Source organism: Saccostrea echinata, unplaced genomic scaffold, assembly GCF_033153115.1.
Source record: "Saccostrea echinata isolate AGI-Se365-2 ecotype Australia unplaced genomic scaffold, CSIRO_AGI_Sech_v1 ptg000056l, whole genome shotgun sequence".
Classification (NCBI taxonomy): Eukaryota; Metazoa; Mollusca; class Bivalvia; order Ostreida; family Ostreidae; genus Saccostrea; species Saccostrea echinata.
In genome coordinates, this window is record NW_026889805.1 from 10,108,893 (window position 1) to 10,136,744 (window position 27,852).

A 27,852-nucleotide genomic window follows, 5' to 3' on the forward strand; every position below is an offset into this window, starting at 1 on the left:
CGTTTTAGAATTCTATGGTGAACCGTACGCGCATGATTTGAACGCATGTGACATTTTCGTAATGTTACCCGTTGTCAACTGTGTTGCTAACGCTGAGGGTAATATTACGGATTGTTAAATGCGTCTAAACCAATCAGATTATAGTATTTAACATGAAAGTATAATAATAGTAAATATTGACCGTTTTTCAGCATTTTTAAAATATGTATGTCAAATATATCCAGGGTTTCATTAACTTAAGAATATACTCTAAATAATTTTTTATAGCATAAGTGGCGACTGAAGTGCTATGTTTTTGAAGAGTTGTTATTTTGGATTTCTTAGTCTCTACTAAGGCTCAATAAAGATCAAAACAGCTGAAAATCTTTTTTTTCAGTCTTTTCCATTCGTTACCATGGCAACCTAGACAGATAGAAACACGATTTTGTTTGGTATATATGTTTTGGTATCAAACTTTAACATTGAGCGAGTTTTATTAAAATCGATGACCTTGCGTGCCATTTTAAGCAATGGCACCATTTCCAAATTACCAAATCGGTAATTAAAAGCAAAAATAGCGCTGGCAGGAGTTTTTCTTTGAATTTGGATAATAATGTCGTGGTCACCTTTATGTTGCCGTCCAAATTTTGCTTTTCGTATTGTCGCATGTATATATGGCTGAAATACTACCGACTCGGCGTTAAACAATAATCTATCAATCAATCTATTGAAGGCAGGCACGTGACGTCCGTGATTTGAACAAATTTCAATCTACACTACCTGAAGATGCTTCCATATAAATATGACAAATCATGAATTTGCTGTTCTTGAAAAGAAGACTATTAAAATTTTTCAAATGTATTCCTATGTGAAACTTTGATTGCTCATCGCGGCCCAACCCTAGTCCTGAGGGTCATGATATTTAAAGACTTCTCATATATATTCCTCCTATGTAAAACTTTAATCCCCCATATCTGCCCCACCCTACACCCAGGGGTTATGTTTTGTACAAACATCAATTTACACTACCTGAGGATAATTCCATAAAAAAATGATTGATCATGAGCTTGCTGTTCTTGAGATCAAGATTTTTATAGATATTTCCAATATATATTTCTATGTATAACGTTGATCCCCTGTTGTGGCCCCGTTCTACCCCCGAGGGTCAAATTTCGAACAAACTGGAATCTACCTGATGATGATTCTGTTTTAATATGACTAACTAATAATGGCTATGCTGTGCTTTAAAAGATTTTTTTTCTAAATATTCCGATGTAAAACTTTGATCCCCTGTTGTGGTCCCATCTTACCCCGGGGGTCTTGATTTGAACAAACTTGAATCTTCACTATACCTGAGGATGCTTCTATATTAGTGGCTTTGCTGTTCTTGAGAAAAATTTTAAAGATATTTCCTACATATTCCTATGTAAAACTTTGCCCCCTGTAGTCGCCCTGTCCTACATCCGGGGTCATGGTATGAACAAATTTGAATCTGTAATGATAATGATAATAATGAATTTCTCAACTAAGTTTTCTCTTTTCTGGCCCAGCAGTTCATGAGAAGAAGATTTTCTAAATATGCCGCCGAATTTTCACGAAATCGTAATTATCTCCCCTTGTAAGAGGGTGTGGTCCTTCATTTGAACAAAAGTGAATCCTCTTTACTCAAGGATACATGTACCCTATGTTAAATTTGTTTGAAATTGGTCCATTGGTTCTGGAGAAGAAGGTGAAATTTTAAAAGATTTTAGACAACGACCGACAACGGACAAATTTTGATCAGAAAAGTTCACTTAAGGTGTAATGTCTTCTGATAAGAGAGATAACTTTCCAAAGAAATTATTCCAAGCAATCCAATGAATTGTCTTACCAGAGTTTAATAATGAGGATAATTATACAGTCACTTCTATCAAATTTGAACTATGTTACATATATTGATTTCTATTTTCTATTAGATGCTGAATTTTTATAATCAATTTATTAATATATTTTCTCTCAAAGCATATTCTGAAGAAAGATAACTACACTAGATGGAAAGATAACTCTTGTAGATGGATGCATTTATTTTACAACCACAAAAAACAATGCGATATTCTGATTTAAAAAGCAACACTTCATTGTGTTTTCTAATATGAATTAAATAGGTATGACAGTAAATATTATTTTCATATATATATCTCATATTTTTAATTTTATGTTGAGATAAATTATTGATCTTTCTATTCACCATATCAAATTTTCTTCATATCGTGATTAGACATAATATTCATTTCTGAAAAAGAAAGCAATGCTTCATACTTCAAACTATTTTCCATTTGAATATAATGATATTGTTGCTGGTGAAAATCAATGTTGGGAATTTAAAAAGAAATTGATGAAGTTTATAGAGCAGAGGGATATTTCACCTTAAGTCTTTGTCTCAGGTGAGCTAAAATCTGTATAGATATTTTGTTTATAATCAAATATTTTGTTTCTAGTGAAGTAAACACTGTCAAATCCAAATTTCAATCAAAGAATTAAAAAAAAAATAACGGTTTTCACAACCCTTTAAAAGGATTACAATGCCTAACTAATCGCTCAGGTATTTTATGACTTTGATTTTCCCAGACTTCCGCTCAGCCACATACAGTGTGTTATCTTCGCTCACGTTTATTCCTACGGGAAGCTTAATAAAATGCTTGTTGATGAGCGATAAGAATTTTCCGTCTTTGTCTATTATATGTATACAGTGCTGATTTTTGTCTGCAATCAGAATGTGACTTTGGCCATCACATGAAACACAACCAGGCTCAAACTTTGAATGGGAACGCCCGCTGTATTTATATCGAGGGACCCCTGTGCTTTTGACGACAACAACGCAGCGTGTTTCTACATCCCTAACGCAAATGTCTGTATTTGTATTTTCGCAAACAAAAGAGGCATCCCGAAAGAGGAAGTTTCCCTGAGAATCTCGAGAGAATTCTTGAATAACAGTTACTCCGGAATATCGAACAACCTTGTCTGGTTCACCTTGCCTGAACATGGAAACTAGTACATCGTTGTTAGCATTGACACAGAGGCCGCGAGGTGTCCACCCCGTAAATGTGAGTAATGTCTTAATTTTTTGATCTGCAATTGAAGATAGGTACAATTAAATTAAAGATAGGTCCAAATGAATTACAAATCAGTGTAAAGAAAATTACACCTATCTTTAAATAATTCAATCTAGGTTTAAATGATTTACACCTCTTTAGTGCCATTACAGATAGGTTCAATTGAATTATTTCAATTGATTTAAATTGAATTATTTAAATTGCCTTAAAGATGGGTAAATTAAAATATCTCCACAAAGGATTTGAAGATAGTTACAGGCCAATTATGTGTAGGTTTAATTGCATTGCATCTATCTTTAAATCGATTATACCTATCTTTAATTCTTGCTTTTCTTACCTGTCTTCAATTCTGTTAAATCGGTCACGGTAGCCTAGTGGTAGGGTGCTCGCTTCGTGATCGGGAGGCCTTGGTTCGATTTTCGTTCGCCGTGCCGCTTAAAACCTAAGACGTTAACATCGGTAGACTGTTCCTTCCCCAAGTGCTCGGCACGAGAAGTGAAAGTCGCGGGTCTTTTTGGATGAGACCTTAAAGCTATATGTGGCGTATCTGAGCTAAAAAATAAAAATACGAGATTGAGTGTAGATAAACATGATACATGTTATTTACATTCAAATTAAAATTTTCACCGACTTTGAACTTGAATAACCTCATGTTTCCATAGTTAAATTGATTTTAAACTGTCTGTTAATTAAATGCGGAGTCGGTAAATAAATCGGTTAATGTTTTAAATTTCTAATATCTTTGAATCCTGATTGATTTAAATTGTGTAATTTACAGGAAAGTCCTATCTTTATATAAAGCAATAAAACAAATAGAAAAATCTTTTTAATTTTATAGTTCGTCTGAACTTATAAAAAAAAAACGCCATATATGACTTTAAAAATCGAGGTCCCATGTCAGGGTAAACTTTGGTACGATAAAGAACCCTCACTGTTCAATGGCTCTGAGTGCCGAGTATAGGTTTAAATTTGAAGCCCCTCACCGGCATATGGTGACGTCTCTATATGAGTGAAAAATTCTCGAATGAGATTTTAAACAACAAACAATCAATCTATCAATTATATTATATTTTTATTCTCAAATCAATTTTACCTATCTCACAATGAATTAAAGATTTATTGAACTGAATTAAACTTATCTTCAATTCATTTTGAGATAGGTACAATCGACTTGAAGATAGGTAAATTGTTTGAAAATAGATATAAATCAAATAATTGTTCCTCTCTTCAAATAACTGAACCTATCTCCAAATGAATTTAAGATTGGTATAATTGAAATTGTATATATTTGAAGATTCCTTTTCCGATCTCGTGTCTTCTATTTACAAATGTTCTGTCAAAAACTGTCAAACCTGTGATGTTTTGAGTACAAGCTGTTCTTTTACTAGAAATTTTACTGGACAGAGCTTAAATTATACCAAAACATGGAAAATTTGAACTGCAAATCTACTGTTGTCTACTCGAAATATATACGAAATCTTTTGTTCCTGATACAGTAAACCAATGGAATAGTTTAAGTATTACCACAAGAAACAGCTCAACTTTTAGTAGTTTCAAAAACAAAATACATAAAAAACCAGCAGACCCCCTCCTTATTTCTGTTATGGTAACAGACGACTTAGTATCATACATACTAAACTACGACACAATTGTATTTTAAATTATGATCTTTATAAAAGAAACATTAGTGAGAGTCCTAATTGTTCATGTGGTACACCAGAAGACCATATCATTTCTTCTTTGTATGTAATAAATATCAACATGCTAGAGAGGAACTATTTAGAAACCTACTGTGTCTTATTAAACCAAACACTAAATTGAATATTATTGATTGTCACCTACTTCTGTGGGGAGATGAGTCACAAAATGTTGAAATCAATAAATATATTTTTCAATCTGTACAAAAATTTATAAGAGGTTCTGGCAGATTCAATTAATTATAACAGCCTTACACTAAAAGTCTAGTTAGTTTTATATTTATCACGTAATTAATGTATGTTTAAAACAAACATGTTTGTATATCAATATTTTTTTTTCTATATATAGACCTTGACAGTTGTAGCCATTTATGGTGAGAACCTCGTAAGTTGTTAGAACTTGTGTTCAAACCATTTGTATATTATTTATACAATAAAATGTGTTCAAACTCTTGTCTACGGAATAGAAATAGAATGTACCCTTTGTGGTCTTATTTATGTTGGTGAAACCCAGGGTTCACTTAATTAAAGAATATCGGGGCATATATTTCAAATAAACAACAAGGGCCAGCAGCTTCTATACAAGCACTTTAATTTACCTTCTATTTTGTAAATGAAAGTTAGAATTCTAGAAAAAAAAATTTACATCATATTAATAGCCCATCATTAAGTTCTCAGACTTTTGACATCATAGAGAGCTGCTATTTCAATAAAAATGGAAGTCGTACATTTACTTTCCTTGTCATTGGTCATTTACAAAAATTATTGTGTTAAAAAACATGTGATTGTACACACAAGTACTCCGAAATTGGTATTAAAAAGATGTTGAGTTTCTTTTTGACAATATCTATGTAGTTTTTAAAGATCAAGTCTTGAACAATCTGTCGGAATTCCCACCAATTGCGCCCCTTTATTAGCAGACCTGGTTTTATATTCATGTGAACCAGAATTTATTCAAAAACTTCTACTTGAAAAAAAAAAAAAAGAAAACCATTTGTTGTGCTCTTCAGCTTGACATTTAGATATATCGACATCGTTTTATCAATTAACAATACTTGATTCCACTCATATGTCGACAAGGTATATCCCAGTGAACTTGAAAGAAAAGATACCACAAAGTCTGACACATCTGTTTCATCTTTAGATATTTTACTAGAAAAAGGCGTAAATGGTAACCTAACAACAAAACTTTATGATAAACGTAATGACTTCAACTTTTCTATATTCAACTCTCCTTATTTATGTAGCAATATAATCTTATCACCTGCATATGAAGTTTATGTCTCCTAGTTGATTCGAATACGCAAGAGTATGCTTTACGTAGGAACAATTTCTTAAACGAGGCAAGCTATTGAAAAACAAGTTGATGAAACAAGGATATCAAAAGTCTCTTTTGAAGTCGATATTTCGCAAGTTCTATGGATGATACAATGACCTTGTCAGCAAATACAATATATCATTAAGTCAAATGCTGACTGACGTTTTTCAAACCAATTGTTAGGCAATTACTTACACACTGAATTGTCTACGCATTCATGAATGAATTAGAGATCTCATAAATATTAGACAAAGCGAATCGTGAACAGGCCATATACACAGACCCCTGGAAATACCAGCGGTGGGTTTAGGTGTCTAGGAGGAGTAAGCATCCAAGCCGGTTACACCCGCCGTGAGCCGCCGTATTGATCAGGTAGACGGAATACTCCGTAGTCAAATTTAGTATAAAAGCAATGACCTAGCAGATGGTTTTTGATGCGCTATCGTCTATTGTCAGTAAAACGTCCAAATATGAAACAGATGTGGCAGTCTTTGATCATGAGATTGATCTAATTATTTTGGTTTAGTTTTGTTTTTGCCCCGCTTTTTTCACTAGGACTTCATAAAAACAAACAAAAAACAAAATACAAAAAAAAACAAAACAAAACAAAACAAAAAAATAAATAAATAAATAAATAAATAAATAACAAAAAAAAAAAAAAAAAAAAAAAGAAAAAAAAAAAAGACACGGTTTTTTTCCAGTCAGTGCGATAATTTAGCCACCTTCGAAGTACAATATTCACCTCGTCCTTCGGGCTCGATGAATTTTGTATTCCTCGGCTGGCTAAATCATCGTATTGACCAAAAAAAAAAAAAAAAAAAAAAAAAAAAAAAAAAAAAAAGAATAATAGGGCCTAATTGTATAATTTAATATTTAAGTCTTTGATTTTATAATTTTTCATTTATGGATCTATTGTAGAATATACAATTTTGATTTTTTTTTTATTTGTCACGTATACACTAGATTTTTCTCCATTTATACTGTGTAAAATGATAAAATATTCATGTTATCAGGGACCTATATACTAACAAAAACCTATTATATGAACCTTTTTTTCATCTCTCGGCAAATAACATGTCTGTTTCTTTTCTCCTGCCATGATGAAGAACCAGAGCTCATTTTTGAAGACTGAAATATGGAAGTACATGTATATATTTTTTCCGGAAATATTTTAAACGTTTCATAAGATTTGAACTAAATAGGTTGCCCATCATCATGTTTGCGGCGTTTGAACACTAATGGATATAGATGTTTATTAAGTATCATTAAAACTGCAATGTTTAATCAGTAGGTTAGTATATATACGTCCCTGATGTTATAGCATACATAATTTTGTATGATATACAAAACAAATGGACAGTTATTAATACAAATGGAAACGAGCGAAGTTGACATATGCCATAGCAAAGATGCAGTAATAGGGAGCGCAGCGAGCGGCGCGAAGCGAGCTCAATAGACTAACGTGTAAGATCAGAGAAAATTCGGAATGAAATCTGTACATTCGTCAGGCAAATTTTTCTGCTGCTTCACAGTTGCGCATGCGCATTGCAACTTCCGCTTTCGCTTTGGATCGTGAACGGTGAAAATTCACAGTCATGATTGTGCTAGTTACTTTCTTTGTGGTACGTTCATTTTAAATCAGATTTTTAATTTTATAGCTTGAATAAGTTTTTCGATAACTTTTTTGTTTTTTCTCATTGAAAATACAATCTTTTTAAGCATTTAAAGACGTACAACACACTGGGGGCGATAACTCTTTGGTCTCAATAAAACGTTTAACATAACGTTAAATTTGACGTTAAGAGCCATTCTCTGTAATAACTTGAACTTTTATATCGGAGCCGTTGCACGCATAGTCTCAGAATTTCTCCAAACTCTCTATGATAAAAGCCTTTGATACCGTAAACTCAAATCAGGCAAAAATTGGTTGCTACGTGTTATGGTTACCATAGCAACATGTCCTAAAGTTTGAAAATGGCATTTTTCAACATGTTCAGAGTCCCACAGTTAACGTTTGCAGCAAAGCAAACAAGTAGCAATGACTGTTTCTGAAAGTTGAAGGCCTGGTGTTTTAAATGCATGATAAACATGTTTGGTAAATCAACTATAACATACGTTACTATGGAAACAAAGTATTCAAAAGTAATAATTTTGTTTATTTAATTCTATGAAGTCATACACTTAAGAATAAAAACAATTATAGGTTGAAATGCAAGCAAATAATAGACAAGAGATCCTTGTAACATATACCAAGGACAAAACATATTTCTTATAGGTTGACAATGGTTGCCATGCTTTTAATACCACGAAGGGATTTTAAATTTACTCTCTTAGTGTTTTAATCTTATTCAATCTTTTTAAAAAGCACATTTCTATATAACTGATGATCAATTTTTAAAGGCGTTGGTGTAACCCTAATTTTAACATTTCAAAAAATTCAATTTCAATTCTTTAAATAGTGTGTTGCTATGGAAATAAGGCGAAAAAACATAGATAAAAATCTGAAAAATACTCTGTTTCCTTGGATACGTACCCTTGTATGTAGATTCCCAAAACTTTAATGATTGATATATGTGGACAACTAACCTGACTTTCAATTTTGACTACCACCCAATCTCTAACTGGATGCAAAAAGCTGGCACATAGGGTCTAGTATTGACATAAAATTAGCAAAATCGAACATTTTCTCTTCTTGGTAACCATAGCAATAGTGTTGTATTTTTCAACAAACTTTATCAATACATGATATTCAACTTTAGTTCTACCAGATAAGTACTATTCGCGGTGAGTCAAATAATATGTTTCTTAATTAAAAGGTAAGTAAATTCCTAAAGCAGCAAAAAAAAAAAAAAAAAAAAAAAAAAAAAAAAAAAAAAAAAAAAAAAAAATCAATTTAAACAACTAGTACGTTGTTTCCATGGTTACACTGCAAAGTAACAATTAATCCCAATTTTCTTATGTTGTCGGTGTTGCAAGGTCCTAAGGATGTATATGTGCCAGTCATGAATTCTATTGTTTTTCCTCAAGATAGTAGCATTAACCCAATCATAGCAACAGATTTTGCATGGTGACACTGTGTTACCATGGAAACCATGTAAGTTATTTTTAGAATGATATTGCCAATACCTAATTACATAAGGTCAAATATTTTTCATTGTTTTTCTTAGATTGTTGATTGAGTTTGATCCTGTAACATCTATCATTTGTGAATATTGAGCGTTTTTCAGCATTTTTCAGCATCTAAAATGCATTTAAATGTACCAATGGTTACCACTTACTTAGAGATAAATTCTAAATAGTTTCTTTATAGCATTAGTGGCAACAAGGTGTCATGTTTTTAGGAGAATGGTTTGTTTGTTTTTCTTAGTCTTTATTAAGGTATTAAAGTAGCTGAAAATCTCAATTTTTTTCAACTTTTCTGGCTGTTACCATGGCAACCAAGACACATAGCAACAAAATTTTATTTGATATATGTTTCTGGTGTCAAGTGGTAATAATGTGTAAAGTTTCATCAAAATCGGTGACCATGCGTGGCAAAGAAGTTTAAGTGTTTACACAGAATCGCTATTAATTACGAAGCGTCAAAATGACGAGCGATAGGATCCCGATGTAATTAATGTAAAAAAAAAAAATAGAGGTTTTTATTGTGGTTTCTTTAGGAATACCAAATCCTATCCTTGATCATTTACGCAATTGAAATAATTCTCCCCCTTCCATAAAAAAAGAAAAAAAAAAGACAGGTTCCTTCTTTAATTTAAGTTTAGTTAATTAATTCTATGATATACACAAAGGCAATGTTTTAATCTAAAAATGTTAATGCTACTCTACATTGCTTTTTCCCGTTACAATCGGCCACATAACATTGAGAATAAATATTACCGGTATGTCTAAATATTATCGTATTACGAAAATTAATATTTCTTTCCTTTGGAAAAAAAAATGAAAAAGAGTAACCATTTTCAGAAGGTCACTGATCAAAGAGGAACAACTCTAAAAATGAGGTGTATGTCTTTCCTCCCTTTAGCTGAGTTATTCCTCCTGTTTTCCGAAGAATTATGTTTTTCCCTCACAAATACACAGACACATTTACAGTGTGCAAGGAACTGAAATCCAAAGTTTATGCAAATTAAAGTAAGTATTAACAGTGAAAAATTATTTATTGAAATTGATACAACGGTTGCACCCCACTGAGAAAATCTTTTACTGTTGACAGTTTCAGTTCGCATTTCCTCGAATTAAACAAAACGATTGATACCAATGTAGATGATACCATTGTAGATGATTCAGGCACATGAATAATTTTAATATTGATAAATAATTTACAGTTTGGTACAGTTGAAGTTAATATGGACGAACACATCATTTCCATTTATTAAAACAACGGAAGGATACAATATCGGGGGGGGGGGGGGTCACCTTCTCGTTTGAAAACAGAATTTAAAACCTATACGTACATATATTCCATTTTCATTACAAGAGAGTTGTACATACTCTACTGTTGGTTCACTTAAAAAATAATATTCAATGCAAGTAGAAGTCATATGAAGGTTTGAAACTGCACCTGTGTGCATGAACTCCAAACCGGACACGCGGTCATAAAATTCTTAGAAAAATAGTTTTACTAAATATGAATATAAAAAAAAATAATATTTAGAATAACAAAAAATATTAGTAGTCAATATTATTATTTAATCTGTATACACGAATGAAGGACATCACTTCAGGAGTTCAATATGCCAATTATATATATTATGCAGACGTAACCGATGTTTTTTTTTTTTTGAAGCTCGAATGCCCTGCATTGAAGAGAATAATGGAGGGGGGGTCTTAAATTTTCAGAAATTGCTTATTTATCTTCATTTAAATGCCGATGTAAAGTTTTATATTTGTAATAAATATAATGTACATTACATTTTTTAAGTTGAAGCTATTTTCCAGCCAGGAATTTTTATTTGTATTTGTAGAATCATAGCATTGCTTTCGTCCCAAGTCTGAAAGACGCTGTGAGAAACGTAACTTAGAGAGAGGGGGAGGGGAGATTTTCCGCTATAAATTCAAAACGCGTCGTTTAAAAAAATTTCAAAAAATTATCAAGAACATTTTGATCATCAGTTACAAGAAGTAATTATTTTTTTCAAAATTAAACGACAGATTTTTTCATAAAAAAATATTTCATTTGAAAATCACGCATTTTTCGATGCAAATATGAACCATAGTTTTTCAGTTTAAATTCTTCAAAATCGTTTTTCTCGAAGTGTACCTCTACAAATTGACTTTGTGTGTTTAATAGTTAAACGAACGATTCGGCAAATTTTGACAGCTAGGCTAACCTTAAATATTTTAGAATAAGGGATTTTATAGTTAGTTGGTTGAATTTTATTTGTACTCGTTATCAGCCAAAGGGGGAGGGGTAACTTTAGGAACTTCCTGTCCAAATTCGGCTCGAACGATTTTGACCAAAATGTACATACACATAGTAGATATTGTCATGTATAAGATATACAAAAATAGCGAAAATTAAACTACAGAAAATTTTTGGGGTAGGTGTGTTGTACATTCTTAATATGATATTAAGTGCAATAGTTTATAGATACACAGTACTATACTAAACAATTTGAAGAAAAAAAAATAGTTGTTTGATAGCAATATTAATAGTGATTATTATATGTTTATTCATATGAGTATAACACTATTTTATTGATTTTATTTGATCTGTTGATGGAATATATATTTCTATGGTTGAATTTAACATTTCAGTTCAACATGTTAAAAAATTATCTCCATTTTCAAAATATATGCCTATCAGATGAACAAAGGATGTCTGTGGTCTGTTGTTAGATATGATTTTTACTGAAGCAGTTGTGTGAGAGGGCAGTACACTGAATCTCTTGTAAAATTTTTTCTTGGATTTCTCAGAAAATTCAGATGCTTTATCTGTCACATTCTGATAAATTAAGGGCAAATGATTATTATGAAGTAACTGTAAGGTCAGGTCAGAACAGAGGGACATCCTATCCCCTTACTCCAGCAAGATGCTTTTCACTTGGCACCACATTAGCGAGGTATATAAGGAGTGAAGGGAGGTTAACTGAAGCTTTAACTTGTAGGAGTACCTATACCCTCTGATCTCTGTTACAGATAGATACACAAGGGAAAAATTGAAATAGCATGCTATTTTAAAACAGTCAAAAACAGGAGAGAAATGTACACAAATCCTCTAACTAGTGCAAGTGATGTGTCCTTAAGCTTATACTGACTAAAATATTTCCAAAATATCCAGTGTAAATAGTAAAAAGTCAAAGAGGTGCTGATTGTTAATTTGGCTATTTATTAATAATAGGACTATTGTACATTGTACTGATAAAATAATGAATTTTATTCTGACAATTCCTTCAAATTATTAGGAAAGGGTAAAGGGAAAAAGTTTGGGGGAAAAATACATCTGACAATCATATTAAAAATATTAAACAGTCAATATATGTAAAATATATGTAAAATTATCATGACTGTGTTGAAAACCCTTAAGTTACTACATTTTGTTCAACCTTTTGGATTTATTTACAATATTTATATACATAGACTTGTGTGTATATTCCTCTCCATCTACCGGGTATATTTTAGAACCTGTAAAAATTCCCTTCCGATGTATATACATGTATATATAATCATATATATTTGTGCTCTTGTCGGTCATGCATAAAAGAGAAATCTTACCCACCTAATTAATATGCATATACATTTATCATTTTTTGTTGACAGCCTTACTAGTCCCAATATATATGGGTTCTGAAATAAAATAAAACTTGCCTCTTTTCTTTCCTTCATTGTATATATTGTGAGTACGTGTCTTTATGTGTGTGTTGGGAGGGGGAGGGGGGCACCAGCACTGGTTTCGTTATAGGGCACCCCCTATACGTAGGAATGCCCTGTACACGAAAGGTACAGGCTGGGGGGGGGGGGGGGGGTATCCTATATACCGTAGACTACAACAAGTTTTCTTTTTGTAAACATAGGGATAATTTTTAATTATTTGGGGGTTCTGGAGATATTAATAGGTCAACTGCAAGGTAAAGCTGGCGGGGGGGGGGGGGTCTGTTTAGCTCTCTCGGTCTTTTTTCTTTAGAGTTGAACCAAGAGCAAATAAACTTTTTGCGGATTTGATAATTGATGACAATTTTGAATTAAGATAGACTCAAAGAGGAGGCATTTTTTGATATTTCTAAAATATTCAAAAATTCAAGTATACAAGAGAACCAGGAGTCTCTACTTGTACTAAGTGTTTTGGAATTACAAGTGTTTAGCTGCTAGGCTATAGCTTTTTGATGGTACAACTGCGCTCGCCCCATCGGTTACACCGTAAAACATATTAATCTGTAATCTGTATATCACAGGTATTTGTCAAAACACATTATTGCGATGCCCTCCGGATCAATGACGCAACGTTAAGTACAGATTGTTTGCATTTTTTAGTCACTTCCCGTTCACTTCCTGTTTGTGTGGGGAAAAGAACATGGTGAGCTTCAACAAGTAACGACGTCGGCGTTTAATTATAACTATGCGATTGTAAGAAGAATTCCGAACAGTTTTAAATACAGTGGTCAACAGTACTTAAATAAATATGAAAAAGAGAATGAGATTGACGTAGAAAAGGCGAGAGAAGAGCATCGACAACTGATCGAGACGCTTAAAAAATGCGAGGTACGAGTTATCGAACTTCAAGAGGAAGAGGACTACCCCGAGTGCTGTTTTGTGGACGATTCCGCTGTCGTAATCGGTGCTACAGCCCTTATCACTAGGCTAGGACAAACTACACGTCAGGGAGAGGTAAGTCACTTCATAGAATCTGAATTTAAAAGAGGTGGAAAAAGGGGTGGGGGTGACGCGTGTGACACGATCATACTTTTCGATGACTCATGAAGAATGACTACAGTTTGATCAGTGTAAGCGAGTTGCTGCTTAACAAATTTATGATGAATTACTGAAAACAAAACTATTTCAATGTTTAGGTCTGATTTACAAAATTTTTGGTGAATATTGATCTAATGAATGTCAAGAGTTCATATTTCCAAAAGTATTGGTCATAGGCCTACAACAAGCCTTGTTTACATTGTCGTAGTGTGGTAGTGTGAGATACACAGCATCCTACTAGCTTGGACTAGTGGGTTAACCCTTTAGCTCAATCGGTTGAGCATTGGTCATTGGACAAATGCCAGAGGTCCAGGGTTCAATCCGAAGTGGAGGCACTTACACCAGGTCCAGCACAATACCCTGATAAAGGTATATAGCTTGATAAAGCTATATAGCTTTATCAAGGTATTACAAATACTTTGATCAAGGTATTTTATGTAATGAAAATACAAAAAAAATTCTAAAAAAATAAATACTGAAAGTCGAGTTCTGAATTGTTGTCAGTAAATTCACTCATGCATGTAAAGTACTCAAACACAAAGAAATCGGTAAAAAGCATGTCGTGTGAGGAGACGTTCTTTTATGCTGTCCTTTTTGATACCTGAGTACTTTTCATGCACGAGTGAATACACTGACCACAACTCATAATTCGACTTTTAAGAACATACGCAACATACCTTACCTACTGATAATTTTTCAAGATATTCTTAATTTAAGATTATAGTGCCATCAGATGTTCGTCGACAAAAAATCAGCATGCATTACCAGGGGTTTTGAAAAGATATCTATCGATGAAAATTCTTGTATAATTCAAAGAAAAATACATAAAAATTACTAAACACATATTCTAGATTTTTTGTTTATCCAAACTTGTTTTAGAAGAAGTGTACAATAGCATATATAGACATACAAATGTAGCACACAATTCCTTTAAGTATTGGAACTCTTCAACTCCAGGGAAAAAGACAATAAAGTTCAAACTACGTTGCGTATGTCCTTAAATTTAATTTTTTAAGATTTTTTTTTTGTATTTTCATTACATAAAATACCTTGATCAAGGTATGTGTAATACCTTGATAATATTTATCAAGCTATATACCTTTATCAGGGTATTGTGCTGGACCTGTACATGTCTCTGTTACATTTGATGCCCACGTTGGGACCGGGGTATTCTCTGGCGGGTGAGAGTGATTGCCCTCAGATCTTCACCCCACAGGCATCGGCACTCCAAAAGAGATGAGGACATCTCATTCTCTGGAGAGGGACAATGTGGTAGTGTAAGATACATAGCATCCTACTAGCTTGGACTAGTGGATTAACCCTTTAGCTCAATCGGTAGAGCACTGGACTAATGCCAGAGGTCCCGGTTCTATCCCAAGCGGAGGCACTTACATGTCTCTGTTACAGTAGTGTATTATGAATCAATGTGCCTCATATCTTCTTAATCTTTGTTCCCTCTGATGTGATCAGAAATATTCTTGTTTATTTAATTTCAGGTTGCAGAGATTCGTAAAGTACTGAAAGATCTGAAATTTCGTATTGTGGAGATTGTTGACCCTGATGCCATTGTGGAAGGAGGAGATGTACTGTTCACAGGTAAGTCTGTGTTACCTTTTATTCACAGTTAAGTGTCACCAACCATGACTAAAACACAGATCCGCAAAACTGAACTATGAACTATTCAAACTGACAGTCTTCATTTAACTTCATTTAACTTAAACTTAATGTTTTGATTTTGGTGTCTTTAATCTTTAAACCAATTTAATTCTTCATCATAAGAATTTTTCCCCCATTCTGATTTTATATGTTACAGGTATGTATGTTTGACTGATAATCATGCTGATTATCACAACATTATAATTCATGAATTTTGATTTTGTTTCAGGGAAAGAAATTTTTGTTGGCCTGGAACAGGGAAGAAGAACAAATGAGCGGGGAGCATCAGCTGTTGCGGATGCTTTCCCAGAATACAATGTAACCCCTGTCCGAATTGATGGGCAGGTCCAGCTGAAATCTCTGGTGTCCATGGCAGGGAAGGACATCATTGCCGTGGGTAACAGTCAGAATGCGAACAGAGTTATGCAGGTAAATATCGTAAATGTCCAACATGTTTCTTAATGGATTACTTATTTTTCTCTGACGCATACCATACACATTTGAATTTCATATAAATAATTAATTGTAATATTATCAAGAAGTATGTGATACTAGTGTTGTACCGATAATCAGAAAACATCGATTGTCGACGAAAAAATGCTACCGATTCCAATGATCGATTATAATTTTTCATAATTGATCATTGGAAACATACTTCTAGTACAATACATTCCAGAATTATCCATTTCTGGTTTAAAATTTAATTCTTCTTAATGAAAGATAATGGTGTTTGCATCTGATACTAGCCAACTAGTGGAAGCAGAGGTGATTAAGAACCGAGAGGTGCACATAAAGGGCCTAAAAAATTATGTTTGTTTCCTGTAACCCGACCGACCCCTTCAGTTTACTCCTGGTTGGATTTTTTTTCTCTCAAATCTGTGTTTGCTCTTTGGTTTGATCAATCAGCTGATTCTTTTTATTCAAAAATATTAATTGTATCTTTTATTTGAGATATAAAATATGCAACTAAGTCAACATTTAGCTTAAATCTAAAGAATAATTAATTCCCCCCACAACTTTTTGAAGTTCGTTTTCTGCCGCTAGGCAGCCATATTGGGTGTCCACTGTAAATATAACATCTGGATAATTCAGTCCTAGGATGATTGACCCTATTATTCATAAGCAGAAAAGTCCCGACCTACCGACCCTTGATTTTTTGGGAATGTTACAGGATACAAACAAACATAATTTTTTTTTAGGCCTAGAAAGTGTAAAAGAAGCAAAACAACAAAGAAAATAATATATAATACATTTTATATATTCATGTTAAAGAAATAGTATGAAATAATTGTAATAGTCTGTTTTTTGTATACAAAACTATGAAATCCAATTTTAATTGGTAAAATTGTAGGAGTGAAACGGTTCACTGCGGTATCGATTCACCGCGGTAATTTTTCTCGGTTTGATACACGGTGCAAAATCTCTAATTTTCAGTTCGGTTCATTTTTCGGTCGGGATCATTATTCAGTCGGGTTTGGCATAAGGTAAAACACGTTACTTAATATAAATAAGTATAGAAAACGTAAATTTTTGATGACTGATAGCTTGTAAAATAATTTTTGACAGTCAAATAATTTTTATCAATTTCTTCTAGTCAATTTGCAAATAAAATTCGTAAAATATGTGACTAGATTTAGAAAAAGAAAGCATAAAACAATATGAATTTGTTTCCTTCTATCAAAATATATCGTATCGAAAATAACCGAACCGAGACAAAATTATACAATACGTATCAAACCGTGAAGGAGGTGTATCATTTCACCCTTGCATCGGAAGCAGTAACCGATTCCAACCGATGATCGATTATGAAAATTAACCGATGTCCCATCGCTATGTGATACAGCAAGTTAATATTTTACATTGGATTAGAATAATTTTGCACACAATCTCAGTACAGTAAAACATGCTTATAAGGAAGTGCCAGGGACGGACAATTTTGCTTCATTATAAGCGTAATACGTTATACCCTTTAAGTTTACAATATGTTTTAAACTCACAGGGAATGACAATCACTTCACTGTAAGCATCAATTCATTATAAGTGTGTTCGCTATAAGTGTGTTTTACTGTATTCCCATTTCTCACAAGGAATTAATCATAAAGTGAAATGATAGAATATAATGATATATTCAGGAAGTTTACATTTGCTATGATTTAGAATACTAAACTGTTGATTATATATTTTTGATGACATGAAAATTAAATGTTTTTTTTCATAGCAAATCAAGCAAGTGGCACAGTACAGTTATCATATTTTGAAACTTGACAATGATAAGGCAGCTAACATGTTGTATGTAAATGGCCGACTGATACACAGAACCAGGGAAGAAATCGGGGATAGCAGTTACAGTGTAAGTACTCACAATAAAGTTAGTTAATGTAGTAACATTAAAAATAATATACAAATCTATACACTGAGTAGAACTTATAGAGTAGGACCTTGCACTATAGCTAACGAATTAACTCAGTAATGTTAGTTTATTTGACAAATCTATACACTGGGTAGAACTTACAGAGTAAGAACTTGCACTATAGCTAACTGATTAACTAAGCAGTGTTAGAATATTTTACAACTCTATACACTTGGTAGAACTAATATATTTTTAAGTTTTCATTAATCAAATAAATTATTTTAAAGCCTTTGCATCAAAAAAAGTTTTATGTTCAAGTCAGGTATTTTCCAAAACTTTGAGATGTGACAACTTTATACAGGATTTCAGTACAGAGTTATTTCTCTTGTTTTAATGTGCTATTTTTAAAAGATTAGGCAGAATACACAAAATAAATTAAAGGAAATGTAACAGTTTGATTAAAAACATAAATTTTCACATTGAAAAAGAAACAGATTTAATGTCATATTTCTTTGCCATAATTTTTGTATTCTGAAGGAATTAATAAATAAATGTATTTATCATGGGTGCTAAGCATTATTTGTACCCGTGGGAAAGTAGGCGGGTTTGTTTTGATACGGGTGTTGGATTTATACAATGATTGACTATTTATATAGTAACAAGTACACATGAGTAGAGATGTTATTGAAGGGCGAGTATTGTGTAAATGTGCCATTCGAAGGCTCAGATTCTAAATCATTCCACGTTTTATCCATGTTACAATGTCCGAGCACGAGGACACAGAGCTGAATCTTTTATACGAAACACCAACTCAAGGCCGCTCTCAACAAGTTTCAAGGGCTCCTGAGGTTCAGTCTACTCTTGGGAATACTAGTAATGTGAATGACTTGGCCGATGCAGTAAGTTTATTCAAAAGCGTCATTGACTCTCAATTTGCTTCTCTATCTGAAAAACTTCTGACCGAGCAGAAAGTTAACGCTAAAAGTCTGTCAAAGAAGATTAAAGAAAGTAAAAGTACACGTATTCAGGGTGAAGGCAATAGAATTCAGTACACTTTTAACGAAGAAATAATTGAAGACCTAGAAAATCTGTCTATCATCCTTAAAGACAGTTCGGCTGTATCCGTCATTAAAGAGATTAAAGAAAAATTGCAGAAACGTAATAAACTCATAAGAATTGCAGATAATAGTCCAGCTGGTTGGAAGACCGTAAGAGAATATGAACAAAACGATTATGCAGACGACTCTGATGACGATAAAAAGATACGAAGTGCGGAGTCACGGGCCATGCGGCAGAAGTTCCGAGGCAGGGGACGTCCTACACCGTACAGCCGTCTGGTGTCAGCAGCGGCGGGGTCCCCGGCGCAGCTTTCCTCTGGTAGTTTTGGTGGTTATCCTCTACTCAGTCAGCCCTTTCGTGCCTTTGGGGGTTCAAGGAGAACCCCACAGCCTTCAGACTTGTGTCACAGATGTTTTAAGACCGAACACTGGAAAAGTCGCTGCCCCCTCAATTACACACAATCCACCACAGGGTCTGCAGGAGCAAGCACATCAGGCGGTCAATGATGATAAGTATTGTTATAGTCCAAGCTGGTCTGGTATTCTCGATATTTCAAAAAGTATCAAGGAAATTTTGATTTCTTATGATAGAAAATGTAATCAAATAAAAGGTAGAGTCAAGAAAAGTTTGTTTCATAATCTTCAGTTTTGGAAAGAAATAGATGCTTATGATTCGTTTTTTTTCTATAATTCAAAATGAATATTCTCTTGATTTTGAAATTCACCCCCCCCCTTCAAAGCATTTCGAGAATAATAAATCAGCTATGTTGAATGAAGATTTTGTTTCAGGAGCAGTTCAGAATCTGATAGACTCAGGTAGAGTAATTCAGTTACATGAAAAACCATATATGATCAATCCACTGAGCGTAGCAGAAAACCACGAAAAGAAAAGGCTTATTTTAGATCTTAGTTTCTTGAATAATTTCGTACGGAAAGAAAAAGTAAAATTTGAAGATTGGAAAATCGCTATACAATATTTCAAAATAAACTGTTTTATGACAAAATTTGATTTGCAGTCGGGATATCATCACATAGATATCGATCCTTGTTTTCAGCAATATTTAGGTTTTTCATGGAAGGGTAATTATTTTTGTTTCACTGTCTTACCATTTGGTCTAACTTCAGCTCCATATGTTTTTACAAAGTGTTTGAGGCCATTAGTAAATTATTGGAGAAAAAACAATTTAAAAGTAGTTCTTTACCTGGATGACGGTCTTATTCTGGCTATGTCCGAGGCAAAATGTATTTCAGCTACAGGATTTATTAAACAGTCTTTAGTTTCAGCAGGTTTTTTCAAAAACGAGAAGAAATCAATTTTCAGCCCTGTACAAGAAATTGAATGGCTTGGACTGGTATGGAGATCTTTAGATTTTAGTTTACGAGTACCAGAACAGAGAATAGTAGGCTTAGAAAATTGTTTAGAAAGAGTTTTGAATGCATTGCCTAATGTTTCTGCAAGAATTGTAGCACAGTTTACGTGAAAAATTATTTCAATGTTACCGGTTATGGGAAATGTTGTTAGACTTATGAGTCGTGCTTGCCACGTTGCTATAGAGAATAGGGTTTCTTGGGATAAAAAGTTAGATCATGTTATCTTAGATTCAATATTACCTGAAATGTATTTTTGGAAAAAGAACGTTAGATCTTATAACTGCAAAAGCCTTCAGAATTATTCAAGAAAGCATGTCATGATTTTTTCAGACGCTAGTGATGTTGCTGGAGCAGCACATACAGTAGAGTTGGATCAAAAGGTTTTTCACATTGGATGGAGCGAGTTTGAAAAAGAAAAGAGTTCTACATGGAGAGAATTAAAGGCTATAGAGCTTTGTTTATTATCGTTTCACAAAGTTCTTTGTGGAAAAACTGTGAAATGGTTTACTGATAATCAAAACTGTGTAAAAATCATTGAAAGTGGGAGTATGAAAAGTGATTTACAAGAAATTTCATTGGGCATTTTTCAGATTTGTCTGTCTAACGGTATTTCAATCGACGCTCAATGGATACCCAGAAATAAAAATTTCAGAGCAGATTATTTAAGCAAAATTATTGATTACGAAGACTGGGGGATAACAGATGAGTTTTTTGAATTTATGATCAGTATTTGGGGTCCATTTGACATTGACCAGTTTGCGAATTTTAAAAATACCAAGTTAGAACGATTCAATTCGTTATTTTGGAATCCTGGTACAGAGGGTGTAGACTGTTTTAGTTTTTCATGGGAAAGGGATAACAATTGGCTAGTACCCCCCATTTCATTGATTGGTAAATGCATTTTACATTTGATTGGAACTAAATCGAGAGGTACTATCATTGTTCCACATTGGCCCTCTTCTTATTTCTGGCCTTTGATTTTTGATGAGTATAATGAAACCATGCCCGTTGTAAAGGAGGTTTTAGAGTTTCGTGAAGGTTACAGAATTTTTAAACAAGGAGATAATAAGAATTCTATTTTTGGTTCTCTGGATTTTTATTCAAAAGTTTTGACAATCAGATTAGATGCAAGAATGTGAAATGGGACCTGATGTGCAAGGGCACATTGCAGAAGGTTTAACATATTATTGGTCCTGGTGCATGCGGTGCATTGCAGATGTTTTTATAAACGTATATATTGTATGATTAGTTGTCAAGAGAGATTTATTGGAAGATGCGTTAATCTTATAAGTGGTATCGGGTCTTGATATGCTAGAGGCATATTGCAGAAGTTTTATATGAATAACATTATATACGGAGGTCATGAATAATGAAATGTGTGTATATTTCGATGCATATACATGTAGGTAGTGATATTTTTTTTATAGATGTTTTCAATTATGCGTTTTACAGATATATTCCGCAAGGGAAGGTGGGCAGAAAACAGATCTTACGACAACCCAGAGCTGAATAGACTATCTGCCCTACTACCCGAGTACTGTCTAAAAGGAAAGGCAGAAAATACCAGAAAGAAATATAAGTATGCATTTAATAACTTTTGTGTGTAGTTCTCATTGTTCGAGTTTGTCATTTTTACCTTCAACCTTCAACTTTTACCTTCAACTGATATGACAGTTTCTATGTATTTGGTACACATTGGCCAGAATTTTTGCTCGTCAGCCAAACTAGAGGAAGCTGTAAGTGCTATTTCATGGGCTCATAATTTAGCAGGTTATTCAAACCCATGTCATTCTTCTTTAGTCACACAGGTCAAAGAAGGGGTACTGAGAGAATGCAGGAAACCGATCACAAAAAGGAACCTATTTTACCTCTTCATTTATTTCTTCTTGCAGAAAAGTATGGCAATGAAAACAGCTGTCTTCCAGATTTGCGAATCATTACAATTTGCCTTATAGGATATTCAGGTTTTCTTAGATTTTCGGAAATTGTTAACATCAGACGATCCGATATCTCATTCCAAGATCAGTATGTCTCCATATTCATTCCGAAAAGTAAAACAGACAAATATAATGAAGGTTCTCATGTTTGCATTGCAGAGACTTGTACCAAAACATGTCCTGTAAATTTTTTGAAAAGATATTTAGAATTAGCGGGAATAGAGAGTTCCTCAGATGAGTTTATTTTTAGACAAATTACATACTTGAAAAAAGCCGGTTCCTTTAAGTTAAGAAATACTAACAAACCACTGTCATATACTAGAGCAAGGGAAATTATTCTTTCTGCCTTGGGGGATATTGGTTTAGATAAGAAAAAGTTTGGATTACACAGTTTAAGGTCAGGAGGCGCTACAGCGGCAGCTGCTTCAGGAGTTAATGACAGAATTTTCAAAAAACATGGCAGGTGGAAAAGTGAAAAAGCAAAAGATGGTTATGTAAGGGAAACAAAGTCAGAAAAATTGAGCGTTTCAAAAAATCTGGGTATATAATTCAATTTTGCCCTATTGTAACTTAACTCTACTTTATTCTTTTCGAAATCTGAGTGCTTCGCCTCCTATTCTTTAAATAATGTGTTGTTTTATATGGTAAATGAATTATGTTCGTTTGAGTGAAACGAATTAAGAACATAAATGTATTTATCATGGGTGCTAAGCATTATTTGTACCCGTGGGAAAGTAGGCGGGTTTGTTTTGATACGGGTGTTGGATTTATACAATGATTGGCTATTTATATAGTAACAAGTACACATGAGTAGAGATGTTATTGAAGGGCGAATATTGTGTAAATGTGCCATTCGAAGGCTCAGATTCTAAATCAATTCCACGTTTTGGCATTATTCCCACCCACCCACCCATTATTACAATTTATAATTTATATTGACTGATTTGTTTAATGTATTGATGTTTAAATTTTTTTTTTTTGTAGTTTGATGAATGTATATGGATGGAGGTATAAGGGTACATGATGGTACATGAGAATACATGATGGTACATGAGGGTACATGAGGATTGATAATGTATATTATAATGTGTGAATAAATCTGAGTGCTTCGCCTCCTATCCTATAAATAATGCGTTGTTTTATATGGTAAATGATTTATGTTCGTTTGAGTGAAACGAATTAAGAACATAAATGGAGGATTTCAATGTTTTGTAGTTGGATATGGAATTTATTTCACAAGTGGGACATGATATTTTGATATTTTTTGAGTGTGAAGCATGAGTAAAAATTTTTTTAAAAATCCTGTTTTACTAGTGATTGTGAGATTGAAAACTTGTAAACATATTTCAGCAACATATTTGGAGAAACTTCGGCAGTTTTAATTTCTGTGTCAGGATGCTTTATTTACTTTCAGACTGTATTATAACAGTCTAGAGAGTACATGTATTTTTTTTAACAGCACCCATCATGAAGGGAAGAAAGTTGAGAGTTTTGCAGCACTTCTAATATTCTTTCACACTGTGACAAAATATCTCTTTTATTCAATTACAGTATTTCGATGTTAAAAATGTAATAAATGTTCATATGTGGCACACTTTTCCTAAATATCATTTAAAAGTTTTAGCTTTTTTTTTTTTTGAAAAACACGATTAGGTGATCAAAATCAATCTTGACATTTGAATGAAGTGATGTGAAACAGCATCATATATACATATTGATATTAAGGAAATTGATTAGAAAAGCAATGAAGTCAAGCAATTAAAAGTGGTATCAAATTGATTTTGACTATGGGTTCTTGATGAAATATCTTTTTCGGCTTGAAATAGGTTATACAGAAATTGATAGAGGATGGCATTCCAGTCTCCCAAAAAGAGCTATTTCAGACAGGGGGGGGGGGACCATTCAGAACTGTTGTTTATTGTGAATGAATGTGTCCGAGTTCAAACATATAATCTCCACCCTTCCATCAACAGGTATTATTGTTACTAAGGCATGGATTGGTTGATTTTTGTCATCAAGGCAAGGATTAGCTAATCCTTATTGCCAATGCAGGGATTGGCTATGGGACTTCAAATTCTCATTTTAAGCTCACCTCGACAGTCAAAATGAACTTACGCTATACCCCCCGTTGTCAAGGTTAAAGTTTTTGGAGCAAGTCCATTCCTAAATAGATTAACTATGATTCCTATGTTGACCAAATGTGAATGGATGATGCACTTAGAGTTGCACATTACCAGACATACTTTGGATGCTAGATCTGAGCTAGATTTTCTAGATAAATTACCAGGTTAAAGTTTTCAAGCAAGTCCATTCCAAGTAACTATAAGCCCTACATGGACTAGTCTAAACTTTAATGAATGATGCATCTAGGGATGTACACTACTAGACATGCTTTGGATGCTGGATCTGACCTAGAATTTCCAGATGAGTGACCAGGTTAAATGTTTTGGAGCAAGTACATTTCCAAGTAACTGCAAGTCTTACCTGGACCAAACTTGCATGGAAGATGCATCTGTGGATGTACACTACCGGATTTACTTCAGATGCTGTATCTGACCTAGATTTACTACATGTATATGAGTGACGAGGTTAAAGTTTTTAGAGCAGGTCCATTCCCAAGTAACTACAAGCCCTATGCTGACCATACTTGACAGGATGATGCATCTAGGGATACACATTGCCAGACATGCTTGGGATCAGATGCTGGATTTGATCTACATTTTCCAGATGAGTGACCAGATTTAATTATTTGCAGTAATTTCTTTTTCAAGTAACTATAAGCCCTAACTGGACAAAACTTGCATGGATGATCCATTGAGAGATTCACACTTCCAGACATCCTTTAGATACTGAGTCTGACCATCATAAAATTAGCTATAACCCCTATGTTGACAAAACTTGAATTGATGATTCATATGGAAAAGCACACTAGCAGACATGCTTCAGATGCTTTATTTAACCTTGATTTTCCAGATGAGTGACCAGGTTGAAGTTTTTTTGGAACAGGTCCATTCCCAAATAACTTTAAGTTCCATCTAGACCAAACTTGCATGAATGATTCATCTAACAATATACATTACCAGAACTTTTATTGATGTGAGACTTTGCTTCACTCCTTGATAATATTCGTCGAGATGAACTTCATAAGTTTTGATTACCTATGTTTCTATTTTTCCCCTCTAAATTTATGAACAAAAGGTACTGTTGTTTGCAGATTTATTGCATGACAGATCTAGGTATATTTAAAATGACTAAAAAAAATTGCATGACTGACATATTTCTGGGGAAAAAAATGTAAATGTGGTACTCCACATTCACCAAGATGGACATCACAATCAGTGAGCTTTGTGCCTGTGTTGGAAGGGTATTTAAGTAAAGAAAATTAATTTCTGAATGAAAACTAACAAATGGTTTTGCATGTAACTAATATTTTTAAGATAGAGTTCATTGATGACTTTTGCAGGTTGAATAAACCAATGAAATGTTATTATTGCTTGTAAAATTATTTTTATTAGTTTTCCAACTGTTTCTTTAATAAAATCAAACTAAAGAAGATAAAACTTATTGTAGGTTTTAGATGAGAAGATAACATATGCAAAATACGAAGTTCAACTCTCCGAAATAGAAAAGTCTGGTGGTGTATTATCCAACCTTGTCTTATTCCTTAAGAAGTGATAGTGTCTACTATTACTTCTCGAGATGTCACCATGTATTCAGAAATCAACTTCATGTGAGAAAATGGCTGTATTTCTAAAAAATGTGTTGTAGCATTTATATACTTATGTTACATGTTAGATGTGCTTTAATTAACAGTATTTGCTTAAATATAGACATGACATGTTTTTCCTTCATATGATAGCCTGTTCTTGACATTGATAGGATTTTCGATTTTTGCAGTTGCACAGAATTTTTCAGAGCTTTTTGCTTGCCATCTGAGATGGAAATAATATACAGAGCTTGTGTTACTTATATGTATTTTTGTTGGGATTTTGCAAAGCAATTGTTTAATATGCTGTAGACCAGTTAAATTGTGTTCATAATTCTCATTAAAGTTTTTGTTGAATTATTCAAAGGAAAAAGTTTAAATATTGTGGTTACACTGTACATGTGTTAATTTTGACAAATGTCATTTAACCCTGTCAAATCGTATTGCTCAGTTGTCCATCAAGATAGCAATCAAATGGCACTATGATTGTGTGATAACATTCTTGTAAGTTTTTTGTGTTTAAATTATCTTTGTTAGGTTGTGATAACTCGGATATCAGGTAAATCGTTGTACACATTCCTTTGGACACTTTTTAAGTGTGTGATAATTCTGATATCAGTTAAATCATTGTATACATTCCTGGACACTTTTTAAGTTTGTGATAAATCATGGAGTTGTGAAACAAAAACATTTACTGTTTTTTTTTTTTTTTTTTTTTTTTGCACAGTCAGGGATCTGAAGTTTTCTAATATTCTTTATAATATTGTTACATTGTGTTAAGACACTTTTCATGTACCTTAATATATAAATATACCATGGAGCAATGAACCAGATAGATTTTTTGTCGGATATCACTTTAATATTGTTGCTTTTTATATATGTGTTTGTTGGTTCTAGACTACTTGTATATAAAACTTTATGCATAAATAAATAATCATGTTCAGAAAATCTTAAATTTATATATGTATGATTTAACACAAAATATTGTATAAATTTATTTTTTATTCAAATAAATTAAGATCAACAACTGTTCTAAGTTAATTTTTTCCATAAAGAATTAGAAAGGAATATAATAATTTAACATTTATTTATGAAGACTAAAAAAAACACCCGCGTGGCGCAGTGGTTAGAGCGTCTGCTCTAGAGTCCCAGAGTAAGGAGTTTATCCTTACGTCGCGGGTTTGAATCCCACTCTGGGACGTGGAGACCGGTCCTTCGGATGAGACCATATAAACCAAGGTCCTGTGTCGCAGTAGGTGCTGGCACGAAAAAGATCCCTCACTGCTCAATGGCCGTAAGTGCCGAGTATAAGATAAAATTTGCAGCTCTCCACAAGCAAGTGGTGGCGTCTCCATATGAGTGAAAAATTCTCGAGATTGACGTTAAAACAACATACAAAAAAAAGAAAAGAAAAAAAAACGAAGACTAAAAAATATATCCAGCAATATATACCTGTATGGGAAAAAAAATCGTTTCTGATGCATGCATTATAAGATATATAAACTTTGAAACTTGAATTAAACTGCAAAATTGACCATCTTTTAAAACGTAAAATAAGTGCTGAATAGTTCAAACTGTTAATTTCTGTAAGAATGACCTCCTCCTTACTGACAGGAAATTTTTCCTCTAGCGTTGACAATATTCCACCCTTTGGGTGGGATAAAAAATGAATTTCAAGCAAAAGTTTACAGTGTGTGGCAATCTTTAAAACGACCGTGTTTAAAGATAAACATTTTACAGAAGAAAGTTTCATCAATTTTAGAGTTATCTCTCCTACCGG

The 27,852-nt window shown here is 33.3% G+C and overlaps 2 protein-coding genes, 1 long non-coding RNA gene and 1 pseudogene across 3 annotated transcripts; 3 read left to right on the forward strand and 1 right to left on the reverse strand.

Moving 5' to 3' along the window:
• Positions 1 to 2,516: 2,516 nt before the first annotated feature.
• Positions 2,517 to 3,218, reverse strand: LOC133173607 (E3 ubiquitin-protein ligase TRIM71-like). Its single transcript, XM_061308585.1, has 2 exons — positions 3,203 to 3,218; positions 2,517 to 3,087 (listed from the first exon to the last, which is right to left on the reverse strand). The coding sequence occupies exons 1-2, from the start codon at positions 3,216 to 3,218 to the stop codon at positions 2,549 to 2,551; spliced, it is 555 nt and encodes a 184-aa protein (XP_061164569.1). The 3' UTR covers positions 2,517 to 2,548.
• Positions 3,219 to 7,626: 4,408 nt separating this feature from the next.
• On the forward strand, positions 7,627 to 27,100 carry LOC133172889 (N(G),N(G)-dimethylarginine dimethylaminohydrolase 1-like; annotated as a pseudogene).
• On the forward strand, positions 18,663 to 19,565 carry LOC133173473 (uncharacterized). Its single transcript, XM_061308459.1, has one exon. The coding sequence runs from the start codon at positions 18,762 to 18,764 to the stop codon at positions 19,563 to 19,565; it is 804 nt and encodes a 267-aa protein (XP_061164443.1). The 5' UTR covers positions 18,663 to 18,761.
• On the forward strand, positions 21,963 to 23,496 carry LOC133173374 (uncharacterized). Its single transcript, XR_009719034.1, has 2 exons — positions 21,963 to 22,008; positions 23,351 to 23,496. It is a non-coding gene; the product is annotated as an uncharacterized LOC133173374 (long non-coding RNA).
• Positions 27,101 to 27,852: the final 752 nt, after the last annotated feature.

Coding starts and splice junctions, on each gene's coding strand:
- LOC133173473 (XM_061308459.1), top strand. CDS start 18,762: ATGTCCGAGCACGAGGACACAGAGCTGAATCTTTTATACGAAACACCA.